A 21,709-nucleotide genomic window follows, 5' to 3' on the forward strand; every position below is an offset into this window, starting at 1 on the left:
GACCATAGCAGACTAATAAATGGTCTGAAATCCCCTTTTGATGTCTGTTCCAGACATATTCCTGCTTCTTTTGAACTTGTTCCAAATCTCTTGGCCAAACAAGTAGCATACCCCTGAATGACTAAAGTTGGCTAAGTGTACTGTACTCAGAAGTGGAGTTAAGTCTATAGATAAGACCTAGTCAAATACATTACATTGGACAGGAGGAATTCTTATCTGTGCCTGGAGAAATTGGTGCAAGTGTTATTCCTCTTAGACTGGAAAAGCATTAGACTAAGAGATGTGTTACTGCTTGATGTGAACAAATGAATTAATCTGAATAATCCTTCACTTTGGACTTTCCAAGTAAGTCTGACTTGATACTACAGGCCCCTCATAAAAACTCACATCCAGACTTGCATATCACTGAGTGGAAAGGTTATGTCTATATGGACATTACTTTGTCAGCTATGAGTTACACCCCCATCATTTTAACACCATTTAAAGCGGCAATCAGAAGTTGAAATAATAACAAAGGAGATCGATGCCCCTGTTTCGGTAAAAAGCTGAGGGATGGGGCTGGATAAATGCAATCACTCTCAAATTTATAGGCAGAGCTATGGATGCAAGGTCTGACCATTCATGATATAAACATTATAGTTTTAACCATGTTTTTAGGCTGTATAGTTTTTTTTCTCCTCACTTTTACTTTGTTTACAAACATTGGAGTAACACAAGCGTATATTTTGGGTCCTGATGTGGTATAACAGCTCATGAGGCATTTACAAGTTATATTCTTCAAGTATCAATGGGTACATATCAGTAATTGAAGTCCAACATTGGATGTAGCAACAGCTGATTGCCCCTTTAATGTGCATTCTTTTGTTAGACTTTATTCAACCAGAAGTCTCCGATAAACGATATATTTTTAAATAAACTAAAATATGTATTTATGACAATATCAAATAATAAGTAATCATTCGTTTACAGTTCATACCTCAATTGGCAATAACGACAATGTTGTTAAAACTGCATTAGTAAGAAACCAATGTTTGTAAACACTTAAGGATAAAGAAGGCGTAAAGTGCTTACCTATAGACAAAGTCCAGTCTTCTTGTGGCAGAAACCACACAATTCCAAGTGGTCTATGCGTGGTGCAACGCGAACTCATAAAGTTTTACTTTTGTTTCATATAGTTTTGCATCATATTGTATAGTTTCATTCTTTTGAAGTTTCATTCTTGTCAAAACGTCTCCATTGCACAACTCCAGTTCAGTTCTGTACACCTCGCTCAGGCTCAACCCTCTCCCGGCAAAACACTGCAGAGCGAGTGCAAGGCTCGAGCGAGTGCTAACCTCTAGATCACATGACCAGTTCTGGAACGTCTTCATGAGCTGATGGGGATGTTGGACGACTAGTTATTCTTCATGTACTGTAGGCCTATAAACATACACTTATTCCACAGTTGTTTAGATTGATTCATTTCTCAATATAGTGGATTGGAACATCTGCAGGACATTGGTGTAAAATGCTGAAACAAAACACCCCCAAAGACTTTCAGTCAAAAGTAGCCTACTGTGCCAAATACATGACAATCACTACAATTTATAACTCAGCTACCCTATGACCATAAGCCTTATGATTTTCCAACGAACACTTGTCAGGTGTAAAAGAGGTCTTCTGACCTCAATGGGTCTTTCCTGGATAAATAAAGCTTAAATAAAAAATACATAATCACAATAATAACAATGTAGAAACTATTGTACTGTATGTAAATCTGTTTATTGCAAGAAGGCCCCTGGGAGAAAAATATGACCGAATCCCTCCTAAACACAGAGTACTAAGAGAGGCTACGTTAACCAGAGGCCCTCACGAAAGAAAATGAGGATTTACAAACAATTCCAAAGACATGACTGTAAAATGTCATTGGTTCTTGTTGAAACCAATTAGGGAAGTAGGCCTACATTCTAAATACTGTATTTTTTTCAAATAAATATGCTCGTCATAAGTTATTTAAACATTGTTTATAATAGCCTATATTCCCTTTTGATATGAACAGTATAATAACAGAATCAAAACAGTGCCTTTTGATCATGAAATACCTTAATTCAAATGTACACACGAAAATAATTAGACTTATTATGAAGAGACATGCAGACTAACAGAAAATTCCTCTTCCATTCACTTAAAAGTACCCAAACTGTTTTCTATGTGCCAAAATCAATAATCTTATTGTTTTACTGCCCCGAATTGAAAATGTACATATACTTACACAACACACTGAGTCTGAGGACCATTCATGTGGCTACAAAGCATCAAAAAGATAGCGGACTGGTCCTTTAATCTGGTAACCATGGCAATCCTCATAAAAGTAAGCCATAGTAGACATTCCCCATTAGCACATCTCCACTTTTGGTTTTGACACATGCTGTGGATACAAAGCACTGATACAAAGTGGCAATACTGTTGTTGACAAAATATGTTACTGTTTTGGCTCAAATACATTAACACATCCACAATTGTTGGTGGTTTGAGGCCTTAACTGAATACCTGAACCTGTAATCACAAAATATTTCAGAGTATGGGGTGCTGATCTAGGATCAGGTGCGTCTGTTAGCTCGTAATGAATAAGATTATTTGGACAGCTGGGACCTGATCCTAGATTAGCACTTCTACTCTGAGACTCTGTGAATACGGGGCCTGGGATATTACAAGAGTTTAAGAAGCACTGTTTTGAGAATACATGTGTTGTGCGAGTGCGAAAGGTTTGCTTGCTAGAAACTGTAGAAACTGACACCGTTATTACTAAGAGATATCAAATCTAATTCAATGGCTCCCAAATGAAACTTACTTGAATGCCCTCTGGTGGCTAAACCAGTCTAGTTAATGTGCCATGTCCTGCATCTGCCAAAGTGTTCATTTTTACAATATTCAAATGCTGCAATATATACTATATTTGAAATAAAAACTATATAAAAACTTATAAATGATAAAGTTCTATATTCTTAAATATAAACAACATAGTCAGTTTTCCAGTATTTTGATTATATAATTGGTACACTGAATCTCAATAACATAGAAAGAAGAACATAAAGCATTCCATTTACAACTGGATCCACATTTCTTCTGATACCGATAGAGCAGACATGATCTGTGAATAAATGAATCCATAAATAAATAAATCATGATTATGTCTGCTCAATAACAATATTTTCCACGGTCATCCCCCATCCCCACCCACAGACACACACAAAAACATACTTGCACGCATGCGTGGTGTAGACACACACAACACAAACACACATACTTCAATCCAGCTTTAACTCGACAGTGTACTTTCTTACATCACCTACTATTCTAAAAATACTTATTTTCCTTAAGTAGAAATGTTGTACTCAACTGAGTAGAACATATTCTACCCATTGCGTAGAAAGTATTCTGCTATTGTACAAGATTCTATAGCCTAAAAGGGTCCTAAAGTTCAGTAGTTACAGTTACATACAACTAGATGCTGTACAACAGAAACATATTATATAACGGATCTCTGTTCAATAAAGTGACGGTGCTGGATTTCATCTCCAGGGATATCCCTTATTTACAATAATTTTGGGATAAATTAGGAAAAATATAGAGTACCAGTCAAAAGTTTGGACACACCTACTCATTCAAGGGTTTTTCTTTATTTTCACTATTTTCTACATTGTAGAATAATAGTGAAGATATCAAAACTATGAAATAACACATATGGAATCATGTAGCAACCAAAAAAAGTGATAAACAAATCAAAATATATTTTAGATTCTTCAAAGTAGCCACCCTTTGCCTTGATGACAGCTTTGCACACTCTTGGCATTCTCTCAACCAGCGTCATGAGGAATGCTTTTCCAACAGTCTTGAAGGAGTTCCCACATATGCTGAGCACTTGTTGGCTGCTTTTCCTTCACTCTGCGGTCCAACTCATCCCAAACCATCTCAATTGGGTTGAGGTCGGGTGATTGTGGAAACCAGGTCATCTGATGCAGCACTCCATCACTCAGCAGAATGCTGTGGTAGCCATTATGGTTAAGTGTGCCTTGAATTCTAAATAAATCACAGACAGTGTTACCAGCAAAGCACCCCCACACCATCACACCTCCTCCTCCAAGCTTCACGGTGGGAACCACACATGCAGAGATCATCCGTTCACCTATTCTGCGTCTCACAAAAACACGGCGGTTGGAACCAAAAATCTCAAATTTGGACTCATCAGACCAAAGGACAGATTTCCACCGGTCTGCTATCCATTGCGTGTGTTTCTTGCCCCAAGCAAGTCTCTTCTTCTTATTGGTGTCCTTAAGTAGTGGTTTCTTTGCAGCAATTCGACCATGAAGGCCTGATTCATGCAGTCTTCTCTGAACAGTTGGTGTTGAGATGTGTCTGTTACTTGAACTCTGTGAAGCATTTATTTGGGTTGCAATTTCTGAGGCTGGTAAATCTAACGAACTTATCCATCATTGTCCATCTGTAAATAGCCCACCCAATCTACCTACCTCATCTCCATATTGTTTTTATTTACTTTTCTGCACTTTTGCACACCAGTATCTCTACTTGCACATCATCATCTGCTCATTTATCACTCCAGTGTTAATCTGCTAAATTGTAATTATTTCGCTACTATGGCCTATTTATTGCCTTACCTCCTCACGCCATTTGCACACACTGTATATAGACTCTTTTTTTATTTTGTGTTATTGACTGTACGCTTGTTTATTCCATGTGTAACTGTGTTGTTGTTTGTGTCGCACTGCTTTGCTTTATCTTGGCCAGGTCGCAGTTGTAAATGAGAACTTGTTCTCAACTAGCCTACCTGGTTAAATAAAGGTGCAATAAAAAATTAAATTAAATAAATCCTCTGCAGCAGAGGAAACTCTGGGTCTTCCTTTCCTGTTGCGGGTCTCATGAGAGCCAGTTTCATCAAAGCGCTTGACGTTTTTTGCGACCGCACTTGAAGAAACTTTCAAAGTTCTTGAAATTTTCCGGATTGACTGACCTTTATGTCTTAAAGTAATGATGGACTGTTGTTTCTCTTTGCTTATTTGAGCTGTTCTTGCCATAATATAGACTTGGTCTTTTACCAAATAAGGCTATCTTCTGTATACCAACCCTACCTTGTCATAACACAATTGATTGGCTCAAACGCATTAGGAAGGAAAGAAATTCCACAAATTAACTTTTAACAAGGCACACCTGTTAATTGTAATGCATTCCAGTTAACTACCTCATGAAGCTGGTTGAGAGAATCCCAAGACTGTGCAAAGCTGTCATTAAGGCAAACGGTGGCTATTTGAAGTATCTCAAATATAAAATATATTTTGATTTGTTTAACACTTTGTTGGTTACTACATGATTCCATATGTGCTTTTTCATAGTTTTGATGTCTTCACTATTATTCTTCAATGTATAAAATAGTAAAAATAAAGAAAAACCCTGGAACGAGCAGCTGTGTCCAAACTTTTGACTGTTACTCTATATCCCACATATATTTGGATATATTTGGAGAGAAAATAACTCAAAAGAAACTGTACATAAATATTTCTTACTGCAAATAGACTAGATTAATATGAACTCTCCCTTACAGCACAAAGCTAAAGGAATAGACTCGCGATTAGCATGTCATGCTATCTTACACTTTGCGAGAAGAAATGGCTGGCATGAGAGCATCACTGTTTGGTCAAGTCACTACAGTGCACTCAGCTTAAACAAAAATATCCTCCTCCTCTTCTTTGATTCTTGCCGCTTCACCGAACGGTTGAAAAACAGGACCAGTCTAAGTGAGAGCGATATGTCAGTAAACTTCTCCATGCCAATATTCTCTTCAAATATTTACAGCCAGCACAAATGGAATCCTGTCGCACATCCATCTTAACTTAAAACACCTTAAACAATATGTATAATATTTATATCCAAACATGTACAAAGAGTAAGAAAATAACACAATCCTATTGGCTATCAATCGCCGTTAGCCAATCATTTTCTCTCAGTCAGTTAGCAGCTTATACATCGACGTCGATGATAATACAGTTTAGTTTATCCAAACCAATGTCTTCAGTTTACCTGGCAACAGAAAGCTAACAGGAAGCAGTCACTACTACTTCCTGTTCAGTTGACCTTGGACCTCATCATGTTCCAATGGGACTTTCTCTTACGTCTTCTCTTCTCCAGCCAAAACCAGACGAACACAAAATCTCTGTTCATCTTTTGCTTGTATTGCACCAAAGATAAATTAAACAACTATTATTTCAAGACAAAAATCCACTCGAGGGTGGGGCGAGCAGACAGGGAGCAAAGACCTGTGGCAAAGACATCCTCCGATAGCGAAAGCAGGAGGAAGAGGAGGAGGAAGAGTACAAGGATCAGAGGATCTCGCGACACATGGGCAGGTTGACGAAGATGAAGACGTTGAACTCGATGAGGACGGAGAAACAGACGAAGACTGCGTACATGAGGAGACAGGTCAGACCCAGTCGACGGTCCAGAGTCCATTTGTTTAAGTGGACGCCCAGCACCTGAGGACAGAGGAAGAGAGGAGGAGGGAAAGGAGAGATTAGATTTGATTTTGCGTTAATATAGTACACTACATTTCTGTGTGTTTCATAGATAGACCATAGAGAGCGATAGGTTGTTGGAGTTATTCTAGGTAGGTTACAGGTGAAAACATTAGCACAACACACTGGTTTATAGACAGTTGTTTTAAAATAAAGTTGAAGCTAGTATTGGGGTTAGGCTGATCCGAGTACAGCCTGTACTCACTGTGAGGAACACTGAGGCCAAGAGCAGCGCAACAGAGAAGATCAATCCTCTACTGTTCAGAGAGATCTGAAGAGGACACAGAAACACATGATCAGCTCTAAGCCTGTCTACAATGTTGGGCAATAGTAAAAAAAAAAAGAACATGGGTAATAGCAGGAATACTCACAGTTGATCCATAGTCAATGCAGAGGGTCTGTAAAAGCCAGGGCAGGCCAAGGCCCACCAGAATATCAAACACATTGCTGCCAATAGAGTTAGAGATGGCCATGTCTCCCAGACCTAGACAGAAGAGAGAAATCTATCGTAATACATTGTATTATAACACCGTACTTGGTGTGTGCAGTACCGTAGTTCAACAGCTCTGTGTAACCTCATAAAAGACAAGTGTTGTGGAGTTGATTTTGACGGAGTGGTCTCTGTGTGTCTCTCTCCCTACAGTACCTTGGCGTGCCACGATGAGGCTGGCCATGCAGTCTGGAACACTAGTCCCCGCCGCCAGGAACGTGATGCCCATGATGACATCAGGGATGCCAAGCGTGTACCCAATCACAGTCACCTATAGTAAATGACAACATAGCAACCGTCACACACAGCATTTTTCTGCAAGACAATATACCAGACCTCAACACTGTAGTCCCGTTTGAGAGGACAGCTGGAGCCAAGGATAATATGACATTTAGTAAATAAAGGTTAAATAAGAACTCACCATCCAGACCATAATGTAGGAGAAGCCAGCTATCCACATGGTGGAGGTGACGAAGGAGACCATGAACCATCTCTCCCAGCGTGGCTTGGCACAGTTCGGGATGGTGAAGAAGAGGAGCAGGCACAGAGGCCAGCACAGCAGCCACTTCATCTTGTTACACACACCCGCTGGAGGAAAGGGACAGAGAGAGAGAGGGAGAGAGAGAGATAATTTTACAAATATTTTTTATAATTGAATTGAGAGAGAGAGAAACGAGACAGAAACAGAGAGAGAGAGAGAGAGAGGCAGAAAGAGAAAGGGATTGGAAGAGAGAAAATTAGCATCAGTGAATTGAAATATGTAAAACATAGAATAAAGAAAATAGACATATAACATGATCACACACCTGGTGGTCTGTGAGGGACCAGAGGTCCTTCGTTCTCATCCTCTTCCTCCTCACCTCCGTCGTTCTCATTATTCTCGTTCTCGTTTTCCGTCTCATTCCCCGACTCCAGCACCCCCTGACCTATGCATCTCCCGTTCAGCCCTCTCTCGGCCCCGCCCGTCCTGCCGTTCTCCAGACCCCGCCTCTCCAGAGCCCTGGCGGCTGCAGAGTCTGAGTCTCCGTTGGTGATGTGTTGGTTGACCCTGGTCTCACTGGTGTTGATCACCCTCTGTCTCTGCACACACACACACACAATACTGAGTCAATGAGAGAGATAGAGTGTGTGTGTGTGTGTGTGTGTACAGACATGTGTGTGTGGAGGGTGGGGTGTAAATGTCAAATTCATACAGTACATGTGTATCGTGTGTGTGTGTGTGTGTGTGTGTGTGTGTGTGTGTGTGTGTGTGTGTGTGTGTGTGTGTAAACAGACGTGTGTGGAGGGTGGGGTGTAAATGTAAAATTCATATAGTACATGTGTATGTGTGAGTGTCTGTGTTACCCTAATCTTACCTCATTGATGAGCATGCGTGAAGCCATGGCTAATCGTGTCCTGGGGGAGAAGTGACTGGTGATCATGATCCTCATGCCAGCCTCAGAGAAGGACAGCTGGTGGGGGTAGGCTGACAGTAGCTCATCCACCATCAGCACACTGGGCTTACACTGGAAGTTAGCTATGGGGACAGACACAAAATGGCCGCTTGGTTACTACTTCTCTAATAGTTTATCAATGAGAGAAGGACAGCTGGTGGGGGTAGGCTGACAGTAGCTCATCCACCATCAGCAGACTGGGCTTACACTGGAAGTTAGCTATGGTTACAGTCACAAAATGGCTACTGTTATCACTAACAGACTGGTGACACAAGAAACTCATACATACACGTGTGTACCTTCCACTGAGTGCCTTAAATGGATTCTTCAGGATTTGCGGCAATGAAGCCCTTTATCGACTTCCCCAGAGTCAGATGAACTGTGTCCAGTATGAAGGAAGTTGGAGGTAGTTTTACGAGCCAATGCTAACTAGCGATAGCGCAATGAGCTAACAGTAGTTAGCAATTGCGCTAGCACTAGTTAGCAACTTCCTTCAAACTGGACGCAGAGACATAAAAATGGTATCCATGAATTCATCTGACTCAGGGGAAGTTGATAAAGGGCCTCGCCAAAATCCCGAAGTAACTGAAACTGAGATACTACAATAGTTCCTTTTTCATCACCATCTATCATCTGAGCTCGTGCTACTAGGTGACCTAAACTGGGACATGCTTAACACCCCGGCCATCCTACAATCTAAGCTTGATGCCCTCAATCTCACACAAATTATCAATGAATCTACCAGGTACAACCCCAAATCCGTAAACACGGGCACCCTCATAGATGTCATCCTAACTAACTCGCCCTCCAAATACACCTCTGCTGTTTTCAATCAAGATCTCAGCGATCACTGCCTCATTGCCTGCATCCGTAATGGGTCTGCGACCAAACGACCACCCCTCATCACTGTCAAACGCTCCCTAAAACACTTCTGCGAGCGGGCCTTTCTAATCGACCTGGCCGGGGTATCCTGGAATACATCTACTGACCTCATCCCGTCAGTAGATGATGCCTGGCTATTCTTTAAAAGTGCCTTCCTCACCATCTTAAATAAGCATGCCCCACTCAAAAAATGTTGAACTAGGAATAGATATAGTCCTTGGTTCACTCCAGACCTGTCTGCCCTTGACCAGCACAAAAACATCCTGTGGTGTTCTGCATTAGCATCGAATAGCCGCAGTGATATGCAACTTTTCAGGGAAATTAGGAACAAATATACACAGGAAGTTAGAAAAGCTAAGGCTAGCTTTTTCAAACAGAAATTTGCATCCTGTAGTACTAACAAAAAAAAGTTCTGGGACACTGTAAAGTCCATGGAGAATAAGAGAACCTCCTCCCAGCTGCCCACTGCTCTGAGGCTAGGAAACATTGTTACCACTGATAAATCCACTATAATTGAGAATTTCAATAAGCATTTCTCTACGGCTGGCCATGCTTTCCACCTGGCTACCCCTACCCCAGTCAACTGCCCGGCACCCTCCACAGCAACCCGCCAAAGCCCCCACCATTTCTCCTTCACCCAAATTCAGATAGCTGATGTTCTGAAAGAGCTGCAAAATCTGGACCCATACAAATCAGCCAGGCTAGACAATCTGGACCCTCTCTTTCTAAAATTAACTGCCGAAATTGTTGCAACCCCTATTACTAGCCTGTTCAACCTCTCTTTCGTGTCGTCTGAGATTCCCAAAGATTGGAAAGCTGCAGCGGTCATCCCCCTCTTCAAAGGGGGTGACACTCTAGACCCAAACTGCTACAGACCTATATCTATCCTACCCTGTCTTTCTAAGGTCTTCGAAAGCCAAGTTAACAAACAGATTACCGACCATTTCGAATCCCACCGTACCTCCGCTATGCAATCTGGTTTCAGAGCTGGTCATGGGTGCATCTCAGCCACGCTCAAGGTCCTAAACGACATCATAACCGCCATCGATAAGAGACATTACTGTGCAGCCGTATTCATTGACCTGGCCAAGGCTTTCGACTCTGTCAATCACCACATTCTTATTGGCAGACTCGACAGTCTTGGTTTCTCAAATGATTGCCACGCCTGGTTTACCAACTACTTCTTTGATAGAGTTCAGTGTGTCAAATCGGAGGGCCTGTTGTCCGGACAGTCTCTACGGGTGTGCCACAGGGTTCAATTCTCGGGCCGACTCTCTTCTCTGTATACATCAATGATGTTGCTCTTGCTGCTGGTGATTCTCTGATCCACCTCTACGCAGATGACACCATTCTGTATACTTCTGGCCCCTCTTTGGACACTGTGTTAACTAACCTCCAGATGAGCTTCAATGCCATACAACTCTCCTTCCGTGGCCTCCAACTGCTCTTAAATGCAGGTAAAACTAAATGCATGCTATTCAATCGATCACTGCCCGCACCTGCTCACCCGTCCAGCATCACTACTCTGGACGGCTCTGACTTAGAATACGTGGACAACTACAAATTCCCTGGGTGTCTGGTTAGACTGTAAACTCTCCTTCCAGACTCACATTAAGCATCTCCAATCCAAAATTAAATCTAGAATCGGCTTCCTATATCGCAACAAAGCATCCTTCACTCATACTGCCAAACACAGCTTCGTAAAACTGACCATCCTACCGATCCTCGACTTCGGTGATGTCATCTATAAAATAGCCTCCAACCCTCTACTCAACAAACTGGATGCAGTCTATCACAGTGCCATCCGTTTTGTCACCAAAGCCCCATACACTACCCACCATTCCGACCTGTACGCTCTCATTGGTTGGCCCTCGCTTCATACTCGTCGCCAAAGCCACTGGCTACAGGTTATCTACAAGTCTCTGCTAGGTAAAGCCCCGCCTTATCTCAGCTCACTGGTCACCATAGCAGCACCTACTCGTAGCATGCACTCCAGTAGGTATATCTCACTGGTCACCCCCAAAGCCAATTCCTCATTTGACCGCCTTTCCTTCCAGTTCACTGCTGCCAATGACTGGAACGAACTGCAAAAATCTCTGAAGCTGGAGACTCATATCTCCCTCACTAGCTTTAAGCATCAGCTGTCAGAGCAGCTCACAGATCACTGCACCTGTACATAGCCCATCTGTAAACAGCCCATCTATCTACCTACCTCATCCCCATACTGTATTTATTTATCTTGCTCCTTTGCACTCCAGTATCTCTACTTGCACATTCATCTTCTGCACATCTACCATTCCAGTGTTTAATTGCTATATTGTAATTACTTCGCCACCATGGCCTATTTATTGCCTTAACTTACCTCATTTGCACTCACTGTATATAGACTTTTTGTTTTATTTTGTTCTACTGTATTATTGACTGTATGTTTTGTTTATTCCATGTGTAACTCTGTGTTGTTGTATGTGTCGAATTGCTATGCTTTATCTTGGCCAGGTCGCAGTTGCAAATGAGAACTTGTTCTCAACTAGCCTACCTGGTTAAATAAAGGTGAAATAAAAAATAAAAAAATTCAGTGGAACCACCACAACTATCAAAATAATTTTGAGGTAAACTGTATTTCTCTGCATTGTACCACAGAAGGTCACAGTTTATTTGGATAGTTCAGATACTCATACCATCAACAAACTATCTGTTGATAAGCAACTGCTTGCTAAGGTTATGGTTAGGTTTAGAATAAGAGTTAGGGTAAAGGGTAAAGATTAGTAGATAGTTAGTTGAAAGGTTAGTGATAGTCTGTAGATGTACTATCCAAATAAAGTGTTGCCCCACAGAAGCCTGATAATGTGATGTCATATCTGTGTGCCACCAGAGTAGGTACCTTTCTTGAGCAGGACGGCGGTGGCGTCACAGGTGACGACGTCCTCCAGGTCAGTGCTACCCGTCAGACCGTTGGCCAGACTCACGGAGCTCTTCTTCCGCCGGTCAAAGTAGCGCCTCGCTCTGCCGTTAAACCTACATACACAAGTGATGAAAATTCAGTTCAGAGACAATGACAATTGAGTAGAAAGTATACAAGAGTTTACAAAAGTATGCAGACTTTCCTGTGAGTAAACAGTGTGATACACTAGCCTCTGAATGTACAGTACCTAAATGACTGAATAGCTCTTGGTCCAGATGGGAAGTGTGTGTGTGTTCGTGTGTCTGATGATGTGACCGCCAGATGATGCTCATACTCACTTCATGATTAAAATGTAGAAGAGGTACATCACGTTCAGGACTAGAGACTCCCACCTTGAATACAATATAGAATAGAATGAGTCCAACTTTATTGTCCATGCGAACAACGGAAGTGTGTCTTCTGCTCTGTTCGCAGAGCAGCCCCCCCCACCCCCAGCACACATCACACATACAGTTAAGACGAGCACAGGAGAATCTATTCAAAATACACCAGTGGAGAGACTTATCAACTGATTATCAACCAACTGAATATCAAGAGAAATACATTTTTACATACCATGTAACCTCCCCGTCGTAGATAAACTGTGAGGAGAAAGAGAGAGATTGATAATATTTAGGGAAAGGGAGAGACGTAATAACACAATCTCCCTGCATTTCCAGTACTGATTATTAAAGCAATGCTATGTCTATCTTGACCACCAGAGGGTACGCCAACTCCAGAACTTTCCTCCATGACAGAACCAGGACAAATAGACCTGTTATTCAACATCTGATTCATTGCAGTCTAACTTAGCCAATGTCAAGTGGAAAAATACAGTACTTCTCTTTCTGCAATGACTCGTGTGGATGTATGTGCTGTGTCATCATGCTTCATGCTATAAGGCTAATATATACCCAGAACTGAAGATTATCCTGTGAGTCATTGGCATTTCATACTACTATTATCCAGACTGTAGAGTCAAAGGCATGTTATAATAGCAGGTTGGTATTTATTGTCATGAATCTTTACATTTATTTTATTAAATTTTTTGGGTCATTTAGCAGACGCTCTTATCCAGAGCAACTTACAGTAGTGAATGCATACATTTCATTTCACACTTTTTTTTTTGTACTGGCCCCCCGTGGGAATCGAACCCACAACCCTGGCATTGCACACACCATGCTGGCGTTGCAAACACCATGCTCTACCAACTGAGCCACAGGGAAGACTGGAGGCAGCTCTGCAGAGTGGTCACTATCTGGCCCAGTCACAAAGTCATAAAATCTGATTTTAAACCTAACCCTAACCACATCGCTAACCCTAATCCCTAACATTAAATTAAGACCCTCCCATTGTACTGTAAAATAAATTGAACACCCTCCCCCCTCATAAAATTAACTCTAAATAATATGTACAACCAAAGATAACAATAACTGTAGCGACCATGTGTTTATAAACCTGGATATCGACATTGCCACTTAAGCTTTTGTGGCACAGTCAATGCCATGCAGGGCTACGGGCCAGAAGGTTGAGGGTTCGCCGACCACCATAAATGAGCTCACTCTCCCTGCTTGTTTCATTACACCACGATCAGAGATGGCTGCAGACAATGATCAGCTAAAGGGAAATCAGATTTTCAACATTTTTATGCCATATTTATAATTAAATAAATACAGTTGAAGTCAGAAGTTTACATACACTTAGGTTGGAGTCATTAAAACTCATTTTTCAACCACTCCACAAATTTCTTGTTAACAAACTATAGTTTTGGCAAGTCGGGTTAGGACATCTACTTTGTGCATGACACAAGTAATTTTTCCAACAATTGTTTACAGACAGATTATTTCACTTCTAATTCACTGTATCACAATTCCAGTGGGTCAGAAGTTTACATACACGAAGTTGACTGTGCCTTTAAACAGCTTGGGAAATTCCAGAAAATGGTGTCATGGCTTTAGAAGCTTCTGATAGGCTAATTGACATCATTTGAGTCAATTTCAGGTGTACCTGTCAATGTATTTCAAGGCCTACCTTCAAACTCAGTGCCTCTTTGCTTGACATCATGGGAAAATCAAAAGAAATCAGCCAAGACCTCAGAAAACAAATTGTAGACCTCCACAAGTCTGGTTCATCCTTGGGAGCAATTTCCAAACGCCTGGAGGTACCACGTTCATCTGAACAAACAATAGTACGCAAGTATAAACACCATTGGACCACGCAGCTGTCATACCGCTCAGGAAGGAGACGCGTTCTGTCTCCTAGAGATGAACGTAAAAAGTGTGGAAGGCCACAAGGTTCCCACAATAGGTTGGGTGAATTTTGGTCCATTCCTCCTGACACAGCTGGTGTAACTGAGTCAGGTTTGTAGGCCTCATTGCTCGCACACGCTTTTTCAGTTCTGCCCACAGATTTTCTATAGGATTGAGGTCAGGGCTTTGTGATGGCCACTCCAATACCTTGACTTTGTTGTCCTAAAGCCATTTTGCCACAACTTTGAAAAACAAGTTTTAATGACTCCAACCCAAGTGTATGTAAACTTCCAACTACAACTGTATATACACAAATATTTTTTTAAAGTGAGCGGGATTGCACAATAAAGTCAGGGACTTATTTCCATTATGGTCCCTATTTTTACATAAACACATATACAATTAAATAGATGGAGATGAAAAATGATCAACCTTCAGATTAGTATGAGGAGGGAGTTTAAGTACAATTCTTACAAGCTTGTTCGGCTGCTAGCTTATTCTTTAGATGTTTGGGGCTGCTGGTGAACCATGATGTGCAGGCATAATCAAAGTGATACTGGACTAGCGAACATCTGTACAGACATAGCCTGCCTTACTGGCCTACTGTAACATGTACTCTCCCTGTCCATATCCCTGCAACATGCAGTGGGTGACTTTAGCTAGGTTTCCATCCAATTGGTGACAGATTTCCATGCAAATATTCTAAAATATTCATAAAAACAATATGCCATTTCAGTTTCCTTTGGGAAAATTTGGCGCCGGACAACATGACAGAGAAGATTTTCAGATCCGACCTGGCGCCGTCAATAAACAAGGAATGTTGGCCAAATGAGGCACATTTACGTGTCCTTAAAAACAGCAATAACAAATGACAAAAAAAACACTATTCCTATGCAAAACTTTAGAGCCTATTTATTTATTGGTTTTTAGGCTAATTCCTAAAATAATATTTGTCCACCTCATGGTCAGAGATTTGAGCTCTAAATGTATCAGGGCATTGCATGCATCGGCCATTAGACTTAGGTGTCCACTGTATGATATAAATACCTTAATAAATAAATATATATAGCCTATATAAAGGAAGAGAAGCTTAGGCCTATCCCCAGAGAGATAGAGATATGCCGTAGCATGCTATGACACCGACATGCATTTCTTCATGTCCGATGGCTACTGCGTCTGCTATTCAGATATAGGCGTACAGAAGGGGGCTAATTCGTACATTTTAGATCAGACTATTATGTATAAAGATAAGCATTAGATTATAGGAGTAACTCTGGTAGGCCTGAAACAGACTTCCTCAGCTCAAGTCAGTCGTAGGGATGTGACGCACTGCCTTCATATCATAGGCCGGCAGTAGCAAAAGCTTAATAATAGCCAAACCAAACCTTCACAAATGCTTTTAAACTTTATTAGGTTAATATCAAAAGTAAGTCAAGCCGTTGTTATAGGGAAAATACGAGCAGAAGAGGGAATGTAAAACCAGGGAAAAAACCCACTACCCTCCCAAAAGCCAAAAGAAAAAAGTTTGACAACCCTCCCTGATTTTGGACCCCCCCCCCCCCCCCCCAGTAAATGTCCATCTGTCCCATGCAGACATCGCTCAGTTCTGCAGCATTCATGACAATAAACGTCAACCTGCATTATAATAACACCGTGTATGGAGGGTCAGTTCAGTGCAGTTGTCCTTTATCTACGTCAGTCAGACCCAGTGTTGTGTTAATTGGGAGGAGTGATGCGTGATGAGTCTGTCTGCACATCAGAGCAGGGTTCTCAGACAGACTGGTCCAGCTGATGTTCTGTCTCGAGCTAAACTCTCTCTATCAGACAGACTGGTCCAGCTGATGTTCTGTCTCGAGCTAAACTCTCTCTCAGACAGACTGGTCCAGCTGAGGTTCTGTCTCTGTCTCTCTGTCTTTCTATCTCTCTTGTCTTTACCCGTCTGTATGTCTACCTCTCTCTCTCGCTCTTTCTTCCTCTCTCTGTCTCTCTCTCTCTCTCGCTCTTTGTAACGCAGGGAGAACTCAGGTGTTGGCAAGCTGCTTGTGTGTGTATCCGTGCATGCGCGTGTGTGTGTGTTTGGCCACTTACTGCAATGAGGGCTGCGATAGAGAGCGTGTAGTAGGCAGAGTCTCTGAGTAGTGTCCAATGGGAGAGCTTCACAGCCTAAAGACAGACGGAGAGAAGACAAACAGGACACAAACAAAAGACACAGCATTATCACACTGATTAACTGCAGTCAAGCATACCCTAATGATAGCACTTTATATTGCCGGCGGTTCGGCGCAACAATAACGATTATAGCTCCAGCTCCCTCACAAGCATACCGAGATACACGAAGAGCTCTTGAGTTGACCTGAATAGATCCCACTACGTACAAAGGACAAGCAGGCAGTGCTCACCTACTCCAAAAAGGTTGTCGGTGTATCCATTGATTTTACATAATGATATGCGGCGCAGGCAGCCAACCACACAGTGACTAATGCGTTATAGAGCCTGGATTTAGCATGCAAATCAACCCACACACACACTACTACAGTTGAAACACATATCTTCCTTAGAGAAACACAGTCAAGCCCTAGCCTGGTCCCAGATCTGTTTGTGCTGTAGAGAAAACTCCTACAGTCATGTCATGCTAGACAGCACCAACAGATCTGGGATCAGGCTATCCAAACTGTGAAGCACATCATGTCTTCCTATGAGAAACACGTCGCCAAAGTCTGGTCCCAGATCTGTATTTGCTGTATAGCCACAATAGACCGTACGAGCTAGCAAGATGGTACAAACTGATCTCTACTAGATCAACAATAGTGAGGAGTATTAAGATGACTTTACAGTAATACACTGTATTCCTGGCCGTATTAAGATGACTTTACAGTAATACACTGTATTCCTGGCAGTATTAAGATGACTTTACAGTAATACACGGTTTCCTATCAGTATTAAGATGGCGTTACAGTAATACACTGTTTCCTAGTAGTATTAAGATGACTTTACAGTAATACACTGTTTCCTAGGAGTATTAAGCTGACTTTACAGTAATACATTGTTTCCTGGTAGTAGGCCTTTACTTCCTTACATAATGGACAATCTGAGATCAAATCACTACGGCTGCACTCTATCATGTAAATGTTATGTCATCAGGGAATATCTCATGTTGGATCCAGGCTTGGCACGGCATGGTGCAGGGATCTGGACAGGGAGAATAAATATTACAGTAGGCCAGTAAGGCAGGCTACAGATGTGATACTGTAACTGTGGTCAGTTCATAATCATTATATATGGTGTACTGTACGTGCAAATGTACATGTACTCACTTTGTATACAGTATGGAGAATACATGTTGTTGTTATGGATATTCTTGGACAATAGATATGGACACTGTATGTAGCCTACATTAGGTCCAAGAGGCTTCTTATCTCTTACTTTTAATTTTTTTGTATTTTCTTAAAACTGCATTGTTGGTTAAGGGCTTGTAAGTAAGCATTTCACTTTAAAGTCTACACCTGTTGTATTCGGCGCATGTGACAAATAAATTTGATTCGATTTTCATGTATATCTATAAATCTGTATTCTGTAGATATATGTATGTGTATGTGCTGCGCTGTATTGAGAAATACAAGCAAGTTAAAATACCAAGAACTCATTCAGGGACCATGTTTTTCTAATATGATATAACAGTATGACATGATACCTGGCCAGCAAAGATTCCACACACTCCGATGATGCAGAGGATGTTGAAGACCGCTGATCCCACAATGGTCCCCACACCCACATCTCCTTTAGTGATGAAGACCCCTGCGGCGGGGACACACATGTACACACAGTATGACACGGCACTTTGCTTTGTCGTTGTGTAACATGCAGTCTACTCCGACAGATTCTGACGTCTATAGTCTTAGCGGCGCTGTGTGTGTGTTTGTGTGTGTGTGTGTGTCCTCTGCGTGTGTGTGTGTGTGTGTGTGTGTGTGTGTGTGTGTGTGTGTGTGTAGTGGCCCTGGATGACTGGATGTGATACATTGACAGTGGGATCAAACAACTGCCCCCGGCTGTCACAACACATATAAACAGCTCAGCCACGTCAAAGGGTTAAACTAAACTACAGAGTCTTGTTCTAAAACCTCTGTTTAAAGTGAATACAACAGTCTGCTTCTAATCTACAGTGTTATCAAAAGCGCCAATCTAAAATACTGACGTCAGCGCATTGCTTCTCATCAATGTTCATTTCAACTCTATTAATTGGATTAACATGTAATATGTTGTTAATCCCTATACAGTAATAATTGGGGTGGACAATTTCCTATTCCTCTTGACTTTTGTATCTATTCTCAATGCATTTCTATCTGAACATTCTGTAATATTGCGTAACATTCTGTAAACAGTATACTCTCCTGAACAGACCCGAGTAAATATGTTAGAGACACATGGATGTAAACCACCATCTGAATTTCATAAGAACACACTGTAGATGATGTGTCAGTGATATTGGACTAAACATGGCTTTATACATGGTGATGGCTAGCCAACAACCTAACTGCAAATCCCGCCAAATCATAATATCCAAATCTGGTTTACTATAATACAAAAATCACTGGTACACTAATATCCTTCAAAACAAAAAGACACAGAATTAGTTTAACCCCACAGCCACACAGAGACAGAGGGAGACAGAGGGAGACAGAGGGAGACCGAGGGAGACCGAGGGAGACCGAGGGAGACCGAGGGAGACAGAGGGAGACAGAGAGAGAGAGAGAAAAGGAGAGAGAAAGAAAGAGAGAGAAAGAAAAGAGAGAGAGAAAGAAAAAGAGAGAGGGAGAAAGAGGGGAGAAAGAGAGGGAAAGAGACAGACAGACAGACAGACAGACAGACAGACAGACAGACAGACAGACAGAGGCAAAGAAAACCTTTCAACCTACGTCATAGTGCCATTAGCCTCTGTCTCCATCAAAGGGCCTGACTAGGTAGGAGGGGTGGGATGGATTCGTTAATTTATTGAATCAGGGGTCTGAGGTAAAGTACAATCCCTGTTAGAGATTTCAATCTGGGTGTGGAATCACATGGGGCTGAGATCAAGGTTAGAGACAACAACAGATGGCGGTTAACAGAGTTGTAATACTGTGGCAGTGTAGCAGCCAACTCTCTCTATCCAGCTATGATGTCCTGTTATGACTGGGCAGGATGTGTTTTTGTGTGTGTGTGTGTGGGGGGGGGGGGGGGGGGGGTTTAGACACAGCATCGTCTCTGTGTTGTCTCCGTTTTTAGACACAGCAGCCTGTTGCTGTTGCCGGTTGGTTGAGTAAGAGTTTTTGATTGGTTGAGCTTTTGGGGGGGAACAAGGGAATTCCAAGAAATGACATGATGTTTTGACAGCGGACTAATCCTCTCATGCTTACATGAGTGAATGGGGTCATCAAGGCATAATAGCGGTTTTGGAGGGAGAGAGATACAGTGCCTTCAGGAAGTATTCATACCCATTGACGTATTCCACATTTTGTTGTGCTACAGCAAAAAATTATAATCTTCACCCATCTACACAGCTCATTTTTTGTTGTTGAAACTTTGCAAATGTATTGAAAATGAAATACAGAAACATCTAATTTACATAAGTATTCACACCCCTGAATCAATACATGTTAGAATCACCGTTGGCAGTGATTACAGCTGTGAGTCTTCCTGGGTGAGTCTCTAAGAGCTTTCCACACCAGGATTGTACAATGTATTTTTTTACATTATTCTTTGAAATATTCTTCAAGCTCTGTCAAGTTGGTGGTTGATCATAGATTTTGTTGGAAAGCAGACTGAACCAGGTTTTCTTCTAGGATTGTGCCTATGCTTAGCTTTATTCCGTTTCTTTTTATCCTAAAAAAAACTCCCAGATGACAAGCATACCAACTGTTTTAAATTCACCATTGGCCTCATGGTGAAATCCCTGAGCGGTTTCCTTCCTCTCTGACAACTGAGTTAGGAAGGACGCCTGTATCTTTGTAGTGACTGGGTGTATTGATACAGCATCCAAAGTGTAATTAATAACTTCACCATGCGCAAAAGGATATTCAATGTCTTTTTTTACCCATCTACCAACAGGTGCCCTTCTTTGCGAGGCATTGGAAAAAGTCCCTAATCTTTGGGGTTGAATCTGTGTCTAAAATTCACTGCACGACTGAGGGACCTTACAGATAACTGTATGCCACTAGGCACACTGGCTGAATCGCCGTTGTTTCCATGTCATTTAAATGAAATTGCGTTGAACCAACGTGGAGGCCCATCAAACAAATGGAAATGGTACATGTGCTCTGTTCCTCTCCTTCCCTACATCTACCCATCCTCTGTATCACCTATGCCCTCTATCTTCGCCACCTCCACATCCCTGCTACCTCTGTAGTCGACACCTCAGTTTAGCCCTCTGCCCTACACACCTCCACACATCCTGCCTGCTCACCCTACCTTTAAAACCCAGCCTACAGAAATGCCCAGCCTTCCGCTTCATCCTCCCACCACACACACGGGCTTCACATACACAATTACAAACATACACATTCCCCAACTCTACCTACTCAACTAGCACTGGCCTCCATCCAGAACTAGTCCACTATATTTAATGGAAGTTCTCCTCTCACTCACTCAGCTCAGAGTCTACACCTAAATCTGGTTGTAATTGGGTGTGTATTTCCAACCGGCAATAAATAAAATGCCGGCTGTGCTGACAGGACCCCAGCTAGAGTGGGGAGCGCACGCGCACACACACACACACACACACACACACACACACACACACACACACACACACACACACACACACACACACACACACACACACACACAGTTGGCAGGCCTCATTCGGTACCAGATGCTGTGTTCTGCTGTTCTGTTCTATTCCTCCAAGCGGGATAGTTTGGACTCGGGGGCCATTTGTTTAGCCTTGGACGGCGGCCCGCTAACAATTATCCCATGGTTCGCACTATGCACAAACACCCAGCCAGCCGAGAAATACAGGGGATTGACTGAGAAGTTGTTAGTTTTCCATTGTGTTGAGTGTGTGATTTTTTTTTTTTTACGGGAACTTCAAATAGTTTATTGAGGTGTTGTGAATGTGAAAGGTTGATTAAAGACACACACACAGACATGGGAAAGGGGATACCTAGTGGGAAAGGGGA

The 21,709-nt window shown here is 42.0% G+C and overlaps 2 protein-coding genes across 3 annotated transcripts in view; both read right to left on the reverse strand.

Annotated features, from left to right (window-relative positions):
* The window catches only part of LOC106564701 (ras and Rab interactor 2), a 48,389-nt gene extending 47,096 nt beyond the window's left edge, over positions 1 to 1,293 (reverse strand). For both annotated transcript variants that reach the window (XM_014130965.3, XM_014130967.3), the window contains exon 1: positions 1,072 to 1,293. In XM_014130965.3, coding sequence (XP_013986440.3) covers positions 1,072 to 1,150 — 79 coding nt within the window. In that variant the 5' untranslated portion in view covers positions 1,151 to 1,293. The remainder of the gene's footprint in view (positions 1 to 1,071) is intronic.
* Positions 1,294 to 1,984: 691 nt separating this feature from the next.
* On the reverse strand, positions 1,985 to 18,372 carry LOC106564702 (sodium/potassium/calcium exchanger 3). Its single transcript, XM_082959543.1, has 12 exons — positions 18,250 to 18,372; positions 16,647 to 16,721; positions 12,886 to 12,911; positions 12,609 to 12,662; positions 12,250 to 12,383; positions 8,409 to 8,569; positions 7,860 to 8,133; positions 7,475 to 7,641; positions 7,210 to 7,324; positions 6,935 to 7,047; positions 6,769 to 6,834; positions 1,985 to 6,524 (listed from the first exon to the last, which is right to left on the reverse strand). Exons 1-12 carry the CDS (start codon positions 18,370 to 18,372, stop codon positions 6,372 to 6,374), a joined length of 1,461 nt encoding a protein of 486 aa, XP_082815669.1. The 3' UTR covers positions 1,985 to 6,371.
* Between the last annotated feature and the right edge of the window lie 3,337 nt (positions 18,373 to 21,709).

This window comes from Salmo salar, chromosome 12 (genome assembly GCF_965601325.2).
Source record: "Salmo salar chromosome 12, fSalSal1, whole genome shotgun sequence".
In the NCBI taxonomy this organism is placed as follows: Eukaryota; Metazoa; Chordata; class Actinopteri; order Salmoniformes; family Salmonidae; genus Salmo; species Salmo salar.

What these genes read in the sequence shown, in the direction of transcription:
- LOC106564702 (XM_082959543.1), bottom strand. Translation starts at nt 18,372, where the DNA reads ATGTGTGTCCCCGCCGCAGGGGTCTTCATCACTAAAGGAGATGTGGGT. An exon ending in GTGGAATCTTTGCTGGCCAG is followed by an intron (nt 16,722 to 18,249) that starts GTATCATGTCAT and finishes GTCTGTCTTTAG; the next exon opens with GCTGTGAAGCTCTCCCATTG. An exon ending in GGTCCCTCACAGACCACCAG is followed by an intron (nt 7,642 to 7,859) that starts GTGTGTGATCAT and finishes CCTTTCCTCCAG; the next exon opens with CGGGTGTGTGTAACAAGATG.